This window comes from Nothoprocta perdicaria, unplaced genomic scaffold (assembly GCF_003342845.1).
Source record: "Nothoprocta perdicaria isolate Ctin4 unplaced genomic scaffold, notPer1 scaffold_28, whole genome shotgun sequence".
Classification (NCBI taxonomy): Eukaryota; Metazoa; Chordata; class Aves; order Tinamiformes; family Tinamidae; genus Nothoprocta; species Nothoprocta perdicaria.
In genome coordinates, this window is record NW_020455510.1 from 308,621 (window position 1) to 329,713 (window position 21,093).

At 36.1% G+C, this 21,093-nt stretch overlaps 1 protein-coding gene across 1 annotated transcript in view; it reads left to right on the forward strand.

Moving 5' to 3' along the window:
* Positions 1-20,171, forward strand: part of PIK3C2A (phosphatidylinositol-4-phosphate 3-kinase catalytic subunit type 2 alpha) — a 63,073-nt gene extending 42,902 nt beyond the window's left edge. Inside the window, exons 13-36 of the mRNA XM_026041144.1 lie at positions 1,114-1,156; positions 1,243-1,462; positions 1,542-1,664; positions 3,013-3,180; positions 6,095-6,203; positions 6,849-6,991; positions 7,603-7,791; positions 8,223-8,316; positions 8,530-8,624; positions 8,941-9,121; positions 9,481-9,585; positions 10,247-10,339; positions 11,059-11,188; positions 12,680-12,816; positions 13,457-13,626; positions 14,156-14,312; positions 14,718-14,827; positions 15,628-15,835; positions 16,736-16,860; positions 17,211-17,328; positions 17,420-17,501; positions 18,276-18,385; positions 18,611-18,736; positions 19,094-20,171. Of these exons, the coding sequence (XP_025896929.1) occupies positions 1,114-1,156; positions 1,243-1,462; positions 1,542-1,664; positions 3,013-3,180; positions 6,095-6,203; positions 6,849-6,991; positions 7,603-7,791; positions 8,223-8,316; positions 8,530-8,624; positions 8,941-9,121; positions 9,481-9,585; positions 10,247-10,339; positions 11,059-11,188; positions 12,680-12,816; positions 13,457-13,626; positions 14,156-14,312; positions 14,718-14,827; positions 15,628-15,835; positions 16,736-16,860; positions 17,211-17,328; positions 17,420-17,501; positions 18,276-18,385; positions 18,611-18,736; positions 19,094-19,276 (3,219 nt within the window). The 3' untranslated portion in view covers positions 19,277-20,171. The remainder of the gene's footprint in view (positions 1-1,113; positions 1,157-1,242; positions 1,463-1,541; positions 1,665-3,012; positions 3,181-6,094; positions 6,204-6,848; positions 6,992-7,602; positions 7,792-8,222; positions 8,317-8,529; positions 8,625-8,940; positions 9,122-9,480; positions 9,586-10,246; positions 10,340-11,058; positions 11,189-12,679; positions 12,817-13,456; positions 13,627-14,155; positions 14,313-14,717; positions 14,828-15,627; positions 15,836-16,735; positions 16,861-17,210; positions 17,329-17,419; positions 17,502-18,275; positions 18,386-18,610; positions 18,737-19,093) is intronic.
* Positions 20,172-21,093: the final 922 nt, after the last annotated feature.

The following is a 21,093-nucleotide window of genomic DNA, read 5'->3' on the forward strand; positions in this document are numbered from 1 at the left end:
CAGGGCAAATAAAATTCTTGCAGGAGAATACAGAAATTAYTCATTAAAGCTTAGTAAAATTCAACATATCAATTCTCCAGATATGGTATGGAAAAGGTATAGAAATAATTGGATTAGTCTAAAAAATGCTTCCAAATATGTTATCTTGAAAGAAATTTCAAAAAGTGCATCATTACTAGTAAAAAAACCAAAACAACCACCCTCCCTTTTTTAAAAATTTATTTGTCTTGAATGATAATATATATTTACACTTCTTTTAATTGTTGATTTGTTGTTGGAAGAAATAGCCAAAAAATTCAAGAAAGAAGTAGACTGTCAAGTGGAAAGTAACATGCTTTGCAAGTGTTGTACTGTATCAGTGTTTGTCAGTCTGCTATCTAAAGTACTTGGAGTATATCACAATTAAAGTGGAGACATTTGTTTTTAAATCCACCAACATAGCTTCTGATTTCAAGTTTGCTTTATCAGAAGTAGAATTTGGCATGAAGGTCTCCCTTATAATAAGGGAGTAAATTCCCATGATTAGTTTGTCTTTAGATTCCAGCAGTGTCCTTGTTGAGATGAGAGATGGCTGTAATACCACATCATGTTTTGACTTGGACTTTTAGCTGTTTTTGTGTAAAACTGTAAATGTAGCAGATAGAGGTAGTAGAAGGTTTCTTTAGTTGTTCAGCCACTAACATTTTTATTCAGGACTGTGAAAATAACCCTGACTACAGAAGAATGTGTTAACATGCAGTAACAAAACAACTTTTCAGACCTAACTTGCTGCGTAATTGGGCTTTCATCTCTAACAACTCTGCCAGAGTTTTGTCTCGGATCAGTTTGTATCCATGAACAATATTCCACTATACCGTGTCTTTTAACAGTTTCTGAAAGATAGGAGAATGGTTGTGACTTGACACAGCACATGAGCCTTTGAACTTGGAAAATATTTGCTGCACAGAAGGAAAGTTGAGATGTTGTCAGTTAACTCTTCAGGAACTCTGAATGGGGAAAAAAAATGGACCTAATTCAGAAGTTTCTTAGTTTTTCTGTGCTAGACACTCATCAAGAACAGTGGCTGAGTATGGATTTCTTGGTTCTGAAACTTGTTCCAACTTTACTGTACAGGCATCCTTAAAACGTGGTGAGGACAGTAGCAAGAGCTCATCTGGTGAGTGAAGTTCTTCAGTCTTATTTAAAATAGTTTTCAGGTGTCTGCTTTAGGAAAATGTATATTAAAGATACGTTATAATTTAGGTTCACTGCAGCCTGAGAACCCTCTGAAGGTGAGCCTAGACCAGTTAACAAGAGCGGTTGAGGACCTTCTACGACTGCACATGATTTCATGCAGCAGCAGCAGCTCTGCTGTAATTTCTCCCAAAGACACTCAGGGCACCAAGGAAGCATGGACTGCCACAGAACATCTCCAGTTCACAATATTTGCTGCACATGGAATATTTTCTGCTTGGGTATCAAAGTGAGTAATTTATCAGTTGTAAAATTTCATCCTTTTCTAGATTTATTTTTTGTTTACTTTCCTTTCTTTTCTTGTCCAGTTATGAAAAATATTATTTGATATGTTCTCTGACCCATAATGGAAGAGATCTGTTCAAACCTGTTCAGTCCAAGAAGGTTGGCACATACAAAAGCTTCTTCTACCTGATTAAATGGGATGAACTGTAAGTGACTTCATGATAAAACACACTAAAATACATTCATATATAGCACTTAGCTACTTTATGAATGCAGCTTGGTACCTTGAATAAAGCTGCTCTTAAATGATGCTTAAAATTATCCAGATGGGGAGGTAATTCAAGTGACTTGTACTGAAATTTATGATAAATAGATTTTTTTTTTCTATTCCAGAATATGTTTTAATAACTCTGTATATATCTGCATTTAAAAATGTGATTTAGCATTATTTSTATAAAGAGAAAGTTTAAGTGTTAGAGAATTTTTCCTGTGGCGTATGAAAATGTCTGATTTGAGCTAATAAACAACTAAAATTTCTCTTTATGTGAGTASGAAGAAGGTAAAATGCAAGAAGGGAGGGTGTGCAAGCATGAATTACCAAGAGATGTGGGTGTTACTGGAGCAGGGGGAAATATATTTCACTRTTTATGCACAACTCTTTCCACTTACTACGCAGCCTGTCATAACTGGAGTGTCAGATCAGCTCTASTTTGTCCTATATATCTCTTCCTACACACTTTTAAAGGTCATATATGGACTCTGAAGAAAATTCTACAGTTATAAAGAATAAAACCTTTACTTTTTTTTAATCTGTGAATAAAACCTTTAGTTTCTAGACTACCTGTCTCTGGAGTGCCTTTTTATTTTTAAAAATGTGCAAGGGATTCRTGGTCAGTTCTCCTTCTGGCAGCTGGTAGTATATCACAGTGAGAGGTGTGTCAGACTGTTTACAAGCTATTTAAAATACTTGGCAACTGACTTAGTAATATGGTTGTGGTAAGTTTTAGAATTATATTTTGGTATGTTAAGCAATCTTAAAAAAAAAAAACAAATTGAAAAGAGCACTTTAATGCTAACCAGTAAAAACAAAAAAAAATATAAACAAAAAACTGAGCTTGATTTTTTTAGTGTGGTTTATATTCTTCAGCTGTTCTCTTCATGGATGGGGGATTTGTGCCATTTCAGGAATTCAACTTTAAGTTCTTTTTAAGAGGTTATTTTATTAGGATGGGAATTGATTGTCAGCTAACTTTAAATCTGAGAGGTGAGGAGGCAGCTAACATGGAATTGAGTGAGTTCTGGTAGAGAGCAGAGTGGGAAGACTGGTTATGCTGGACTCTCCAGCTCCTTGTAAGGAATGTGATTTAAAAGACAAATATTCTTTGCCTGTTAAAAAGGGCTTTTGCAAATCTTACTGCAGTGCAAAACTGTAATCCAGGAGTGTTTATGAAATGGTGGTGGGAGATAGTGAGCTGAAATATAATTGCATGAAAATTTAACTTTTTAGTATTTGTTTTTCGCTGTGGCTGACATTTTAATGCTTTTATTTTATAGAATAATTTTCCCCATCCAGATTTCTCAGCTGCCATTGGAATCAGTCCTATGTTTGACGTTGTATGGAATCCTAAATCAAAGCAGTGGAAGTTCTCCTGACTCAAATAAACAGAGAAAGGGCCCAGAAATTTTGGGTCAGGTTTCTCTACCTCTGTTTGATTTTAGACGGTAAGTATCCAAAATATGATGAAGGTTATAGTGACTCATTGTACAAGGCTTACCTCACACCCATAGGCAGAGAAAGTATTTCAGTGACCATGGATGTAATGGGCCATAACAAAGATAGGACTCTTAGAAGTTAGATGGAAACATCACAATTTATAACAGTTTCGTATTTAATTTAATTCAAGATATATTCTCTATCATTTCTGAAAAACTATCTGATGGAACTGAGTGAGGTGGATGTCTGCTTGTCTGTGAGAAATTGACATAGGATTATATGATGCACCCACAGCTTGTAGCTTGTTCCAATTGCCCTCTCTTTTCATTGGCATTCCAGAATGCTAACTGCTCTTGTAGCTATTCTGTAAATCTTCAACCTATATGCTTAAACTGTGACACCAAAGTTGGGCATGATATTGCAGAAATTATCACGCCAATGCAGAATAAATGGCTTCTCTCTTTATGCCTGAGATCCTAATTATTTGCCCTTCTGATGCTGAGGCCTTACAGGGAGCATGTGTTGCCTTACTGCCCTCCAAGGCCCCTAGGCTTTCCTGGAGAGGTACTTCTTAGTGCTTATGTTGGATTTGCCTGGTTGCATCATTTGATTCTACATATGGCTCTGTTTGGCAGAGATTTTCTGCTTGAGTCCAGATTGTGAAGTCATTCAGTGTTTAGCCTCTGTTTACCATCACACAATCTGCTTCCTGAACGTATTGGTGAAGATATCTAAGAGCATAGATCTGCAGACAGATCCATGAAAATTGCTGTAAAATCCATACCCATCATTTCTTCTTTTCATTATAGTTAGTTGCATTTAAACTTACAGGAACTATTGCTTATCATATTTACTGTGATAAGATAATAAATCTACCCAGTCTCTTAGATGAAATATCTTCAGACTACAGCATATAGTGCAAATCTGTTACTTGAAAAATGTAGCTTCTATAAATCTCTTTTCTATTAATGCCTATTTGATTTGAATTTACTAGTTAATTGTGTTTCGATTGAGTCCCTGGATAGCTGTTCCCTATCAGAATATTACAACAGCAGAAAGGCTTACAGTTACCTCATTTCCATTCCCACCACCTTGATGGTTTTCTTCTGAAAACATGTCTTCAGTTTACCAGGAGGAATTGGAAAGTGGACTCCCTTGGGCCACGGGTCCCCGTTTAAAGTTTAAAGCTCTTTTAGAGTTTCAAGTACAAGTAGTAGAGATCTGTTCACTTTTAGCAGGACCTATTTGACATACTTAAATAGTTCTGCACTTGAATAATCTGCACCAGACCACATCTCTAACCAAAACTGCCAGGACTGATCCAGTTTTCCCTTTTGCATGGGAGCAGCTTGGCGGTACTGAGCAGTACAGGCTTTCCTGCATTGTAAAGCAGTATTAGAGTGGCTTGCAGCTGCTTTAGCTCCCCTGCTGTTTGAGAATCAAAAACTTGTTTGTAAATTACTTTTCAGCCCTCTATCTACAGTTACCCTTCATAGGGTGTGATTAAAAATAATTTTTATTTTTATGTGAATTACAAATTTTATTCTATATGCCTGCCATACAAAATTCTTACAGCAGTTAGAAGTGTGGGGAGTAAATTCTRTTTTCTGTTCTTGCAAAGCACTGCAGTAGAACGTGTTGGGCCAGAATTTGCTGAGTCACTTGTACAGGAGAGCTGTAGCGATGCTGGTATCTAATTTACCTGCTGTCTACTTCCACAACAGTCCACGTAGTTAAAGATTATAGGGAGGTATTCCATTGCTCTTGCATGTAGCATTGATAGCCAGAGGAGCTAAAGACTGTGGGAAGATTAAAAGGTCACTCGGATGCTTTGGAAGAATTTAAAGCCAAAGTGGAAGCCCTTCTGATAATATGGTTATGGGGGCAAGAGGGAACTTGAAACAGCTGCTCTTGTTAGTGAGACAAGGCCATGGCAAGTAACTCAAACTGGAGGACTATTAAAAAGATCAGACTTTTCAGTTGTGTTTCAGTGGTGTGACTAAGTAATATTTATTGGTCTATTAACCACAATGTAGGGCCTGAGCCATCTCTGAAAACACAATAAAGATTTGACCTCCAGGCAGTCCTTTGAGGATGTATTTTGATTTTTTGGCAGATTTGTCTGTGGTAGGCCTTGCACACAATGAATACAGCAGTTTGTATGATTTATAAAGTATTCTCAGTTATTTCAGTTATTGGAAACCGGTAATAAACTTGCAAATACTAGCAGCATTTGATTTTGCAGTTGCAGATTCTAGAAATATGCAAAGTGTAGGTAAATAGTTAGGTGTGTAATAAATACTTGTACCTGTGCCCTTTTTCCTAAGAGTAAGGAGTTGCAAATGTSCTGTTTTATTTCTGAGATGCGAGAGTGCTTTTCTGCCCCCTGCACCCCGCCCTGCTCAAGCTCCGTAAGAATTAGGGAGCACTTTATTTAGCTGAGTCAACTCTTTCTGCATTGAACTTTCCTTTGCCTTTTTGCCTTAAAAGTTATGTGTAGGATTCACATGCTTTAAAAACTTTAAAACATGGAAGAGAATCAAAGAAAAGAAACTGATTGCCTTGATGGCCATGATACCCTTTTCCTAAATTGGGAACATTGTGTTGGCCAGCGGATGATGCATTTCCCATGTTCTTTTCTGAATAAAAAAGCTTATAATATCTTAGATGTTAGGGAAGTGAACACATCTGGTATTATTTTACTGAGAGCATCTGTCATGTGCATAATTCTTTACCTGAGTGGTAGAAACACTGATACTCCATTCAGAATACTTTCTTGTACCATGCTAATTACAGTTTAGTTATTCCTCTGTAGGGATCATTGGACTTCTCCAGGAACCAGTTTGATAGCTATTATCTCTAAGTAAACAGATTTTGACATGAATAACGAATATGTTCTACCTGCTTTCTCTCTCTCTTTAGATTCTTAACCCGTGGAACAAAGCTCCTGCAGCTCTGGACCTCATCGCTTCCCAGTCACGCCTCGGGGCTGACCAGTAAGAGGGGAAATATGGAAAGAATAGTCTTGCAGGTTTGATATACTTGAACATTATTTTCACTTGACTGTATTGTGTGTCAGTGTTGTGACTCGTTAATTCTTGCATGAGCCATAATATATCAATAATTGGTTTTAGTGAGAGTGTTAATGCTGTTAAATCATATTTGAAAGCCAGGATGGAGTAGTGATCACCAGTGTCGTCAGGACTCAAATAGCCATTTCAATTTCTACATAGAACCTAAGTCTCTCTCACTCTAAACTAAAAATCCAGATTTCTTTCCTGAGAGAAGGCACYTTGTTTAACATGATTTAGTGGTCCCAACATGTGGCCAGATTAGTAGTTGGATTGAAACCACTGGTGCTTTTTAGTAGTTTTGTGGTTAGTCTCTGCTCTGGTCTCAGCCTTCTTTCTTCTAAAGAATTGCTGAACTGCACCACTGSTCTATTGTGCAGTTCTCATACATGCGAGGAGCACTGCTACGGAGAAGAACTGAAACCAGAAAAAAAATAGGCAACCAGTATTTGGAAACTTGGGGATATAGGCCTTAGGAGTGGAAGTGCCTAAACATCTCAGCTTGCTGTGAGGGGAACCTTTTATACTTGTTTTAGAAATTTAGTTGTTTTTCCAACTTTTATTCTTTTTTTTTTTCTTTCTCTTTTTTCCCATTCTCTGACCAGGTTGACTTCCCATCCCTTGCTTTTGATATTGTGTATCAGATTCCTCAATCTGTAAAGACTGCTGTGGGKCATTCCATAGAAACGTTGGAAAAACCATTGAGAGAACATCTGCTTACCATTCTCTCTAAAGATAACACCATTGGGTATGTTCATCTCCTTGTGTGTGAGGCTTTGTGGATGGGGTATAGAATACTCATCATGTTCTTTATTTATTGCTTCTGTACTACACTTTTAGTATATTTGAAGTTCTGTGGAAGTATAAACAAAAGACGGAATAAAACCTGTAAAACAGTGGTGCTGACTTAACAAGTTCACTTGTGCTCTCTGTGGTCTGTATCCTGGTGTTCTCCAGTTGCAAGACTGCTGCCCTGCTAGCCCTGGTTATCGCTGCCTCTCCGTGCCTGGTGTTCCTTCAGATGCAGGCAGCAGTGGCAGTTGCAGCAGTGGCCTTTCATGTGTCACAGAAACACTCTGGGCAGGCTTTACCAGGCGTTGTCATCAAACAAACATTAACATTTAGCTTTCTTTCAGGTTATAATGTGGGAAGGATAGGAATAGGTTTTAATATAACTTTGAGCATCTGTTTTGCTTGAACTTCATATTTTATCCGAGTTCTGTTCTTTTATGGAAGTAAAAGCAGATTAAGTTTCATTTTACTTGAGTATGAAGTGATTTGTATGTGTGTTGTGATTGGGATTTTTTCAGGTGATGCTGTGCAATTTGTTTTGTAAACCAAAATGCTTTTTTYCTGCAGGCTATCAAAAGAAGATAAACAATTTTTGTGGGAAAAGAGACATTATTGTCATAGTCATACTAGCAGCCTACCAAAAATACTGGCTAGTGCCCCTCACTGGGACTGGGCAAGTCTTCCTGAAATATATTCAGTACTGCACCAGTGGCCTCCTTTATCACCCTTAGCTGCACTGGAACTACTTGATTCAAAGTAAGAAAGAAAAATACTTAAGTTCTATACATGTGCTGTGCATTAAATGATTTTTGTTCAGTGGATGACTGCATGGATAGCAGTGTTTAAAGGACATGTACTAACTCTAAGCTTGTTAGCTTAACCAAACTACGCAGTGATGTGAGGTTAGAACTCTGAATTCTAGCATAGAGCCAGAGAATAAGTTGTACAGTAAAGATACTGAGACTCAAGTCTGGCAGAATTAGTATGCTTGTCATAAATGGACACATGTATGTTTGCCTGTTAGGTAATGCCTTTGAATGGCCTGGCACGTTGAAGTCTTTTCTTCAACTGTCACAGATTTTATATTGGTTCTTTTATGATTAACTGGTTTGGGGGAAAAAAGAAAGGAGAGTGGAAATACTGTTCAAACAATATAAACTTGATGTGTATTTGTGGTGGCTTTCTAGGTTTGCTGATCAAGAAGTGCGAACTACAGCTGTGAATTGGATAGAGGCATTAAGCGATGATGAATTAACAGACTTCCTTCCTCARTTTGTCCAAGTAAGACTTCATGCTCACACAAAAGTTTCAAATTCTTGCTCCTGAAAACAAAGGAATTGCTGACTATAGGTAACAGAAATGTTACCACATTAATAACTTAGATATGGAGGAAAAGAAAAAAACAAGCAGCCTGTGTTTTGTATTTGTGATGCACTAGTCAAAAATCTTAGTCTTTTTCTAGAACTAAACTGAGTGCATTTTCTTTATGTTTAGGCAATGAAGTATGAAACCTACCTGGACAGTGCTCTTGTCAGATTCATTTTGGCTCGGGCTTTGGGAAGCATTCGAATAGCTCACTACCTGTATTGGTAGGATGTTCTCTGTTCAGTTATTCTTGTAATTTATTTACTATCGTGTTAATATTTCCAGAATAAATATTCTACCCTAATGTCACAGTTTATAATAATGAATGTTGCACAAAATTGATAGTAAGCAAAATAGAAATGCTCTTTTTCATGAAGAAGAAGATGGTGCCTTTACAAAACAAAACCTTAAATCCTTACGTCATGTAAATCAGTAGCTTGAGATGTTTGTAGTAAAGGTTATTTTAAGTATTTTAGTACTATTATTACATTGTTTACAATATTTTGTTTAGGGAAAAGTAATTTGCGYCTTTTATTTCAGGCTTCTTAAGGATACACTACATGATGTCAAGTTTGGTGTAAGGTATGAGCACATTCTTGGAGCTTTCCTTTCAGTCTGTGGAAAAGGCTTAAGAGAGGAGCTGGAGAAGCAAACCAGACTGGTACAGCTTTTTGGAATGGTAGCAGAAAAAGTAAAGCAAGCAAGTGGATCTACCAGACAGGTGTGTTCATTAAGTTTTTAATATACTTTAAGAAGATTAGACTGAGTACACCCTGAAAGCAATCCAGTAAATCAAATCTTTAGAATGCTGTATGAAATGTGGGAAGATCTGTGAAAGTGTTATGTATTTTTAACAAATTGAAAAGCASTTTATGTGATATTAGTTCTGTATTTCTAGGTTTGTGTATTTTGAATAGTTAAGACAGCAGTAAAAATATAGATCTTTTGGGCATCCTGTTGATAACTGAGAACTTAGGTCTTGGTTTTACAATGCTTCATAATAACTTTGTCCATGGATTTTTCTATACACTTCAGTTGGGAAAATAATAATGGGCTTTTTATTTATTTATTTGCCTGCAGGCTGTCTTGCAGAATGGCATGGAATGTGTGCAGTCCTTTTTCTTGAAGAACAAGTGCCGTTTGCCTCTCAATCCTAGCCTTGTGGCAAAAGAGCTAAATATTAAGGTATGGTGTGTCCAGTGTTTCTGAAATCTTTTAAATTATTTTTCAGTTATACATGGGCAAAAGTTTTAGTCTGGAAAAATCAGCGGAGGTGCTGTTACAAACAATAGCTTTATTTTGCTATGTACATCCAGCAAGTGATAATGTAAGAGAAGAAGGTACATCCTTTTTTTCTATAATTTTGCAAGTTTTTGTAGTATTTGCTCATCTAYAGGCTTGATCATACTGTCATGCCTGATTAAGAGCTTAAACTCTTTTCACACTGGATTTAGTCCTATCAAGTGATGTGGTTCCTTTTACTTTCCTTCTTTACAATAAATATTAAGTTACATGTACATACTTGAAAGCAGATAAGTAAGAAAACAGCGAAACCTCTTTTCCTCCCTGCCCTCCCATAGTCTCTTTTAGATGTTAAATAGTTGCTGGAAAAATAGCTATCGCTTTTTGCTCACTCTTTATTTCAAAAATTCACCATGTTATAGTACTGTATTTTGTACAAGGATTAATATCAGCCAACCCACTCTTATTCAAAACATGTGCTCACCACAATCACAAGTTCAAGAAGCCTGAGTATGCGCAGTGATTGTCCTGCCTTATGTGCCAATGGAAATAGTGTTTTGTTGTTGTTTTTTAAAAAATGAATTAATATGAGTTCTGCTTTTAGGCATGTTCCTTCTTCAGCTCTAATGCAGTACCACTGAAGGTTGCACTGATAAATGCAGACCCCCTGGGAGAAGAAATTAATGTGATGTTTAAGGTAGGCTGCTTGTGTTTATTAGAGAAAAATCGTTGAATGATAGATGATACGAATGAAATAGTGTTTGGTGCTCTATATCTAGAACTATCTTAACAGATAAACAGTTGCAAAAAGAATAAATGGCTGAAAAGAGTTAGTTTTCATTGAATAATTTTTTTATAAGGGACTGGGAGCTTTCACTGTAGCACTGACTTGAATCTATGTAAACAAAAACTTGAGAATCTTGAATATACGCCCGTGACTTCCTTATTAGGCAGGAAATWATGTATTTTTCCAGGTGATACGTACATAAGTGTTAACTGTGTCATCTTTTCAAAGTTGCATAGGATAATTGCTAGTACTAGAAATTAATAGCCTCTGTTAAGGACAAGTACAGTTTCCCCTCAAATAGCCATTTCCTTAGTTCTTCTCAGTGGTAAGACACAAGAATTAAACTCAACAACAAAAATAAGGAGGAGTCATTGTTAGCTTAAGATGACTTTAAATAGTAAAATTTCAGAAGTTAACCACTGTGCAAACGCATTATAAAATCTGAAAAATAAGTCAAGTGCATGTGAAACCTTAATTGCACTCTGTCAGTTACCCCTTCAGGTGCATAGCTGTGAGGAAATAAGCAGTATAATGTAACACTTACTATAAAAAAGCAGTTAAAATCTGCCAGCATCAGTTTTGTGGAAGTTATACGACATCCTCTAATCTTTTTTCTTTTTTCTCTTGAGGTTGGAGAAGATCTGCGACAAGATATGCTGGCTTTGCAGATGATTAAGATTATGGATAAGATCTGGCTGCAGGAGGGGCTGGATCTACGGATGGTTATATTCAAGTGCCTCTCAACTGGAAAAGATCGAGGTGCAAAGCCAGATGCCACCTGTTAACTCTGATGCTCCCCATCTCAATTTCTTTGCGTTTTGTTACTCTTCATAGTAAAACCCTGCTGATTTTTGCTTAGAGGCAGGGCCAGGAAACAAGGGAAGGCCAAATATCTTGCATACAAGGAATTTTATTTCTCAAAAGCATAGCAAAATTGAATTATCCTGAATTTCCCAAGAACTGAATTCCATTTATATGTGCATTTGTGTGCTTGAATTCTGAGATTCTTATAAAGTCTGCTGTCAAAGAACAGTGGTTCTTTGTGTAATGATAAAAGCCAGATTTCCCTACTGGTGTCCTTACTGCAACACAAGAAAATAGTTGTGCCATAGCAGTCCTGAATCTTYCATGACAAGTAGCTTTTTGAAAGTATTCAAGTCAACGCTGATTTTTTGAAGTACTTTGAATGTGCAACATTTGAATTAGAAAGATTTATCTGCTGAAAYGTGCAAAAAAAGAAAAAGTCCAAAATTATTAAGAAATTATTACTTCCAGAAGATAGGCAACAGGAAAAAAAACACAGAAATGAATATAGACTTGAGATGATGTAAATATCATCTTTAAATCCATAATAGTACTAAGAATGAAAGTCATTTTAAACTATTCTGTATCTGAAATGATTTTAGAACTTTCATATTAAAGGATATACAAAAACTTCAGTATTTATTTCTACAAGCCCTGGAACAGCATGATGAAAACATTGTTTACAACTTTCCCCACATATTTAAGTTGGCAATAATAACAGAAAAGAGCAAATTTATGTGAAACTTAGGATTTTAAGAGGAAAAAATGACTTTTTTTTCTTATTATGGACTGTGATTTGATTACATAGCATGTTACTTTGCTGCTGCTGYAAATATTTGAAGGATTAAAGAGGAAAAATAGGAAAAAAACATAATTATAGCCCTGCCTATAATAACTCTTACAGGATGGAAGTAAAAATTTGTTAATAAAATTATTTCTATTTTTTGGATGATCTATACAAATGCTTTTAGTTGGTCTCTACCACATGATGCTGCATGAGAAGCCTCCTTTGCCTTATTTTTAGGGCAGCACATCTCTTTCACCTTACAGCCTTGAAACGGTTAAAGTGACTAGATTACTTAAATTTTTCATGCATGAAAAATACAGGTATCACAATATTTTTTTGCTGTTTATTATATCCAAAACATTTATATAGAGCTTTGAGTCCAAGTATGCTTTTATATAAGCRTTCTAGCAAGTGCAACCAACTGCAGCAGTGTAAGCTGGATTTGTTCCTATTGTGTTTCACATCCCACTTGGTGAAATAGTCTGGAATGCCTAGTACACTCATAGAAGTGTTTTTATCTGGSTTTTGAAAGAATTCAAATTTAAGTTAGGAAGTCTATTACTGTCAAGAAAATTTTAATCATGTGGTGAAAATAAAGTATAAAATAACATTTGAAGTGAAAAAGATAGTAAATACACCTTATTATATTTTTCATCAAGGCATGGTGGAGCTTGTTCCTGCTTCAGATACGCTTAGGAAAATTCAAGTGGAGTATGGAGTGACAGGTTCTTTTAAAGACAAACCTCTGGCAGAATGGTTGCGAAAATATAATCCTACAGAGGAGGAGTATGAAAAGGTAACTTTTTTTTTTCATTCTTGTTGAAGAGCCCTTAAAATTGATAAATATCACTTTATGAAAGAGTGACATTCACACTTCAGTTCTTAAATCTTTAGGAAATATGCATTTTCTGTTCCAGCATTTCAGAAAGGGTAAATCAAAAATCTTCGTACAACTACAAAACAGTGTGAAAGATTAATTTTCAAGTTTAGTTTCTAAAGCTTAGATTAGATATAGAAAAAATGCTTTGAATTTCATACAGGGAGGAATGGCTTTTGCTCCTTTCTAGGGTTTCAGAGCAATRGCTCCCTTCAATGCTTGTACATTCAGTGCTAGGAGTAAAATACTTTGTTTTGACCAGAACACACTGGGAAAATAGCCTATGGTGTTTTCTCTGCTTGCTTATTTCTTCTGTCTCTTAAAATTTGTCTTCATCTCCTGTTTTCTCTTTTACCTTTAAAAGCAAAACAAAGTTTTGCGAAGTAGACTCTTTACAAATGCCATCGTCTGCAAACTGACAATTTTAGAAGATGTCCTGTCTGGCTTGAGTTGTACTATTGCCAGAATTGAACAATGAATGCATGAGTGTTTTCCTGTGATGTATAGTCTCAATTCACTCTTTTTTTTTTTTTTTTTTTTTTTTCCCCTTCCCCTCCAGGCTTCCGAGAACTTCATTTATTCCTGTGCAGGATGCTGTGTAGCTACTTATGTGCTGGGAATTTGTGACCGCCACAATGACAACATAATGCTGCGAAACACAGGACATATGTTTCACATTGACTTTGGGAAATTTTTGGGTCATGCACAAATGTTTGGTAGCTTTAAAAGGTATTTTCTGTAGTTAAGTTCATGTAATTATGCATTTGATGCTAGTTATGTAAGTTTATCAGTGCATGAGAAACTGAGTGCCAAAATTGTTACATCATCTGCATGTATTAGAAATAAATGGAAATTGGATCATAACACAATAGCGAATGGCAATACTACAGAAATGAATAAGCAATAAGTTTGTATTTCTTCCCCTCTCTGAGTAGGGAAAGATGATCTATATCCTGGGTACAGAAACTGTGTTTTAGCCAGGTACTCATTATATTTGTTATAAGTACATGCATATTTAGTATATTCATTACWTATGTTTTAAGGTGCCGGTGTTCCTGGAGATGAGGTATGGGATTTATTTACCTAAATGTAGATGCATCATTTCTAAGGCATTCTGGGGTAACTTGGCCTCCAAGTGTTGTTCTGCATCTCCTGTAGGTTGAGTATCATGCAAATGTTTTGGGTACTTTAGGGAGTCTGAATGACAGGATGTGGATGGCCAGTATAATTAACATAGAAATGCTTTGTTTTTAAACAGGGATCGTGCACCTTTTGTGCTAACATCAGATATGGCTTATGTCATTAATGGGGGTGAAAAACCCACCATTCGCTTTCAGCTGTTTGTGGATCTCTGTTGTCAAGCATACAACTTAATAAGAAAACATGCAAACCTCTTCCTGAACCTGCTTTCACTGGTAATTATTAAATTCATTTGAAAGTTGATAAATCTATGATACAGACTTGAATTAATTGTATGTTTTTTTATGCTGCAGAAGCTTTTAATGCATGTTATTAAAAGCCAGAATATTAAATGAACTTTGGAGGAAAATTATCTTTAGATCTTCTAAAATTCTAGCTGCTATGTAGCTCTTACCAAAAAGATGATCAAGAAGATAGCACAATTTACACTACAAAAACTGTTTCGTTAGCTGCTTTTAACTAACTTGACAGAAATGGTGATGATAGTAACTACTGCTGACTATAATTGTGATTGTTCAGCAGTTTAGTTGGATCTCAAATCAGTTTGACATAAGTATTTTAATTATTTACAAGTGAAATGATACTGGTACCATTTAAGTTGAAATTTCTGTTTCCTGTAGATGCTTTCTTCAGGGTTACCAGAGCTAAGTGGAGTTCAGGACTTGAAGTATGTCCAGGATGCTCTCCAGCCTCAAACAACAGATGCAGAAGCTACAATTTTCTTTACAAGGTACTAGATAAGTGAAACAGCACTAAAATATCCAACTGCATTGTCCTTCTATTGGGAATTCTTTCCTGCAGGAAAATGCTGGAGGTACTAGAGATATTCACAAACACATCTGTGGAGGCTGAAGAGTTGCATTGGAAAACRGATGAATATTTTATGATTATGCAGTGAACTAAGTAACATCAGTTTCAAATAAGAAAAGTGTTTGTGCTAAAATACATAGCTGCCTTGAAGAGCTGTCTCGTGCTGAATTGTTTGAAATTCTGAAAGTAGATTATCCTGCTGCTTGAGACTTTCATTTTGAAAGCATCTTAAAKGTCTAGGTAGTGGTGTATATGATGAGATCTCTGTAATATATGCAATGTAAAGAAGTGTTCTTTCACAAGAGTTTTGCATGCTGCAGTTTGCATATTGGAAGGAAAAGGGAGACAGTCAAATATTGAATGCATGTATATAGTCTAACTGGGTTGTTGCTGTATGTTACAAAATGTGCTATTTTACTTGTGTGATAAATGAAACTGCATGAGTATCCATAAACTTTTTAACTTATTTTATAAAGCTGTCATTTAGACAAAAACTTACTCTAAACTTTCAGTACTGAATCTCCTGTTAAATGATGGTAGAATACTACTACTATAGCCTTTTGATAAGTTTTAGTTAAATAATCAGTGTTTCTCCATTGCTAAGGACTTGCTTTTTATTTTTCTTAAAGACCTGAAAGAAGATGGACTGACAAAATAGTTATGTGTACTAACATGTGCTCTAGTACTTGAAATGATTGCTTTTTGTTACTCCTTTTGTAGGTTGATTGAATCCAGTCTGGGAAGTGTTGCCACGAAGTTTAATTTCTTCATTCACAACTTGGCTCAGCTGCGTTTCTCAGGTCTGCCTTCTAATGATGAGCCCATCCTCTCATTCTCTGCTAAAACATACTCTCTCAAACAAGATGGACGAATCAAACAAGTATCTGTATTTACCTATCAGAAGAGGTATAATCCAGAAAAACATTATGTAAGTGCGTGCTACCTGTTTCCATTCAGCAAAAGTACTGTGCATTTTCTTCCAAGAAGACTTGTTCCTTGCTGTGAGAGAACTAGTCCAGACCAGGACTCGCTTTGCTTAGGCTTAAGTTAGGTACCTGTGAGGAGTGTATCTAGGTCCCCTTTATTGTCAGAGATTTAATAAATACAATCATAGATATTAAGCACTGATGTCAGCTTTAGGATGAGCTGAAGTTTTCTAGAGTCTGTTGTCCAGGTCTTAAGCCTCTTCCTAGTTGCACACTTCTTCTGGGTATATGAATTAAATGTGTACTTATGAGTCCATTGAACATAATTTTATATATACAGTCTCTCAATTTTCTTTTTTCCTTTCATAGTAATGTAGATGACTGTATAATGGGAAATGTATTCCCAGTCTTTTCTCAAATTAGTTTTCACATAATGCAGTACACCTGTGTCTGTACATCAAATTACCACTTTTAAAAACTGGAAACCTTCAGAATCTTGAGAGAATCAGACTGAGGAAATTAGTTTATGCCGCAGTCAGGATCCAGAAAGTTTCGTGGGAGTTCTGGCCACAGAGATATATGTSTGGATGTCATCCCGCACCAGTGTATGAGAATATTGTGCCCCTGAGAAAAAGTATGAAATTCTACTCAAGCTTCAAAGGGACAGTACTGACAGTTTAGCTTTAACCACTTTATCCTGTTGCCACATGTGGATCTGCATTATAGGAAAATCATGGTTACTTTGTACCAGAGTAAGATTGTTGGTAATTTTATTAAAAAAATGCAAGTATTCCTATTGTGAAATATATAGAAGAGAAGATAAGAGTAGTAAAGAAGAGTTAACTTTCAAGAAAAGTTGAATTATTTCCTATAATATTGCTACTATTCTGTGTTTTGGGCAGATCTATGTAGTGAGAGTTCTGAGAGAAGGACAGGTTGAACCAGCGTTTGTCTTCCGGACATTTGATGAGTTCCAGGAGCTCCACAACAAGCTTGGTATTCTCTTTCCTCTCTGGAAGTTACCGGGGTATGTTCTTAACTTGGTAATAAATATTTTAGTGAAAGTAGCAGCTGTGATACCAGATGGGTGAAGAAAAGAAGTCCTGTGATACAAGGGGGAGATAACAGTGCTGAGGACCTAACTGGTCCTGAAAGTTAGCAATTAAGATACAAAAGGAAAAAGATACCTTCTGTAAATGTTTCTTCACTTTGCTGTAATGATATTGCATGTTAGCAATGTAGCTAATATGCTCTGTAGCCCTGCCTGTGATGGACAACAGAAATAAGAGTTCAGCACTTCTGGATAGAAATTGCAATGAAACCTAAATGTACTTCTGCGAAATGACCTGAAAATTAAATCTTATTCTTTGCTCGTAGCTTTCCTAATAAGATGGTCCTGGGAAGAACCCATATAAAAGATGTAGCAGCTAAAAGAAAAGTGGAGCTCAACAGCTATATACAGAGTCTGATGAACAGTTCTTCAGAGGTGGCAGAAGTGAGTTTGAATAAGCAAATCCAATGAAAGCATTCAAATGTTAGTGCTTCTTAACACTCAAACTAACGTGTAATCTTTCTTCCAAATTTAGTGTGATCTGGTTTATACTTTTTTCCATCCTTTACTTCGTGATGACAAAGTGGAAGGAATAGATGGAATAGCCAGACCTGCAGGTAGGTAACACTTTCAGGGGGTGGTATCTGTAAAAGGATGACTGCTGTATAAGCCCTTTGTAGTGTGATTTTTGCAAAAAAAAAAAAAACCAAAACAACAGCAAAAACTTGCAGTGAGCAAAGGCTACAGTGAGTTAAATCTTAGCACTTTGCACCTGTGTTTTTTTCCTTAAATATCTGTCTGTGTACAGCTGGAAGGAGATGAAAACATGGCCAGATTGAGCTTCCAGTGGGGTTTTGGCCTCCCTAGTCTTATCCTCTGCATACTTGGCCAACATCTCTATACTCTTCTCATTTTACTAGTCGCTCTCTCCATCTTCCATATACTACTTTTTTATATCTGATATTTGTCAGGAGCTTCTTGYTTTTTTCATGCAGGTCTCCTACCATTTCTGTTTGGCTTTCTGAACAGTGCAATGGACTGTTCTTGAGCTTGGAGGAGGTGACCCTGGGAACAGTAACCAGCTTTCTTAGGATCCCTTTGCCTCTTCCCTCCAGGACCCTCTTTATGCTCACTTTAATTTTTCAAGCTATAAAAAAACCTAAGGCTTTTACTTAAAACCTCATACTTGGTTCTTAGAATGCATTTTCTTTTCTTTGAAGAGGAGGATGAGTTAGAAGGAAAATCAGAAACAAATTTGATCTAAAGCTTGTCCTTTCCCCCCCCCGCCCCTCCCCCCATGTAATTAACAATTGGTAAGACTTGTAAAATGCAAATTTTGTGCGGAAATAATTATGGGTTGCTTTTTTACTATTTATTTATTTGCTTTTCAGATGCAATTCCATCAAGTCCTACCTCAGGCAAAGTGGGAGGAGAAGTGAAGCTATCAATATCATATAGAAACAGCACTCTGTTTATCATGGTTATGCACATCAAAGATCTGGTGAGTTGAGATACTGAGCTTGGTGCCAAAAGCTCTTCTGTTTYATGAGTGACCTTTATGTAGATTGATTCAGTAATAATGAAAATGCCCGTCTCCCTCCAAATTTTTTTTTTCAGTGGGTGATTTTGTTTAGTTCTATGGTAATAAGTAAGAATTGAAAAAGATTTCAAATGGATATGTACTAATTAGTTTTCTAAATTGTCTTTTTTGTTATTGTTGTTGCAGGTTACAGAAGATGGTGCTGATCCAAATCCCTATGTAAAAACATACTTACTTCCAGATACACACAAAACATCTAAACGCAAAACCAAAATCTCTCGAAAGACAAGAAATCCAACTTTCAATGAAATGGCAAGTCAAAATTTAATATGCAACAACTCYCTATAGTCTGAATAACCTCGTATTAAGATTAATATTTTGAATTTTGTTTTTAATTCCACAGTCCACCCAGCTCCTTCCCTCTACTCATAAATTGGCCAGTGTAAATGACTTTATATTCCAGTTGCTCTGAATTAATGGGGAGAAGAATAAATTTAAAAGTCTTGTGTGAACAGTACTTCCCGACTAAAAAACATCCTTTTTAAATGTTTGGCATGCAGCTAATAAGCAGTGCTTAAATTTGTCATTGGGGCAGTCAGAAGAGGAACTCGGTGGGTGCAACTTTACTTGGATAACTAAAAAAAAAGTTCTTAACTTTTTATCTTCTAGCTTGTGTACAGTGGATACAGCATGGAGACMCTGAAACAGAGAGAGCTTCAGTTAAGTGTCCTCAGCGCAGAGTCGCTACGTGAGAACTTTTTCTTGGGTGGAATTACACTCTCACTAAAGGACTTCAACTTAAGCAAGGAGACAGTTAATTGGTATCAACTAACTGCTGTACCTTATCTGTGAGCTCATTGCTACAGCTGAGTAAGAGCAGACCAATTGTATTCACCTGTGCTTTTTGCATCTTTTTACTTGAAAGTAACTTGTACATTGTAAAATAAGAGAGACTGCATTTCAACAGGTATGTTGGACCAACGTTCATGTAGCCTAATCTTGAGGATTTCTAGAAAATCATTACTGGCTTACTCTCATGCAGTGTTATCAAAGCATTAATGTAAATGKTTCTTAGTAGTTGCGGGTAAAAGAAGGGCTTCTAAACTATATATGAAAGACTCAAATTAACAGTCTGACSTTGTTGGTTAAACCACCACAACTTAATCAAAAACTTAGGCCTGTGGATGTAGTGGATTTTGGGTTTATGTATTTTTTTTTGTCCCCTGTATTATGTCATATATGGCATGATGCTGGAGAAAATCAAAGAGAATGAATATTTTTCAGGATTACATTCCCATTATTAACCAGGCATCACAGAAGCATCAATGGGTAAAATAATGTTAGTTTCACACCTGTGGAAATGAAYGTTGAAGGGCTGGAAAAGTTCCGTGGCATTGCATCTGATCCCAGATTCATGCTTCTCTAGGAGTTACTGGAGTGAGTGCCAATAATGGAGTTGTAAATAATGGTGCCTTATAACTGAAATGCTTCTCTTGTACCTCATTTCTAGTATTTAAATATGTATATGCTAACTCTTATCCCCTTAAAAAGGGGAAGTATTTTCACATTCAATAAGGTGCAAGTCCTACTGGAAATCTTTTCCAGAGAAAATTTGTTATTTCCAAATAACATCATTTCAACTGATCTTCATAATTAGTGTAACATGTGAATTCCTTCTGCCCTTCTACCCATGATCTGTTCTACAAAGTGAATGAAGACTGGCTGAATGTGTGCTACCTTTTTTCTTTTCAAAGTTTTGAAACTTTGTTTTTAAATTTTTACAATTCAAATAGTGCAGTGAGTAAATACAGAACTAATTCAAGCACAAAATTAAAAGTGGTATCGCACCTAGGCTACTTATGTGTACCTTCCAGGTCACTGATGGCCTCCAGTTTAAAAAAAAAAAGAAAAAGAAAAAGAAAAAGGAAAATAAAGTGTAACTGCTGAGTAAGCTGCAGGTGAGTTGTATTAAAGAGCCTTGGGAGAGGAACTTGGTCACTTCTTTTTCTGTGGTTGAGGTAACACTGTTCCTCAGTCAAACACCATTATATTTGAAATGCATTGTGACAATGTATGAATGTTAACTACTCTTTTCCATTAATACCACTGGTTAATTAAGTGGGTATTTCTGCACTACAGAATAGCCTTATTATTCACCGTACTCATTTTTTAATATGGGCGTAATCTGTCTAGACAAAGCGAGAGTTAAATTGCACATTGTGTTCAGCAGTAGATCTGAATACTGGTTTGAGAAATGGGTGGCAGACTTGGCACTACCAGTGGAATCAAATTTAAAATGGGGAATGATGAACAATGCAACAGTACAGGCAGGTCTTTTTGCCCAACACTAAAAAGATTTCTCATAATCCAGTTTCCTTCCCCTGCTACTGACAATTCTCCCTTCAGTACAGAAGAGAGAAGTAAACTTGAATCTCTTGGTGCCTAAAATATCCATGGTCCAATTTCTTAGGTAAAGGTATAATTAAAATGCTAAAAATATCTCAAATGTTAAAAAGTGGGTTGCTACTAATGGGCACTAATAAAATACAAAATCCCAGTTCTATGAGCTATCTTCTGCATAGTTTTCATTTAGTATATAGCATGTAAATAATATAAACTACAACTAACTAGATATATTTCCTGCTCACTTGATGCTTTTGAGACTTACT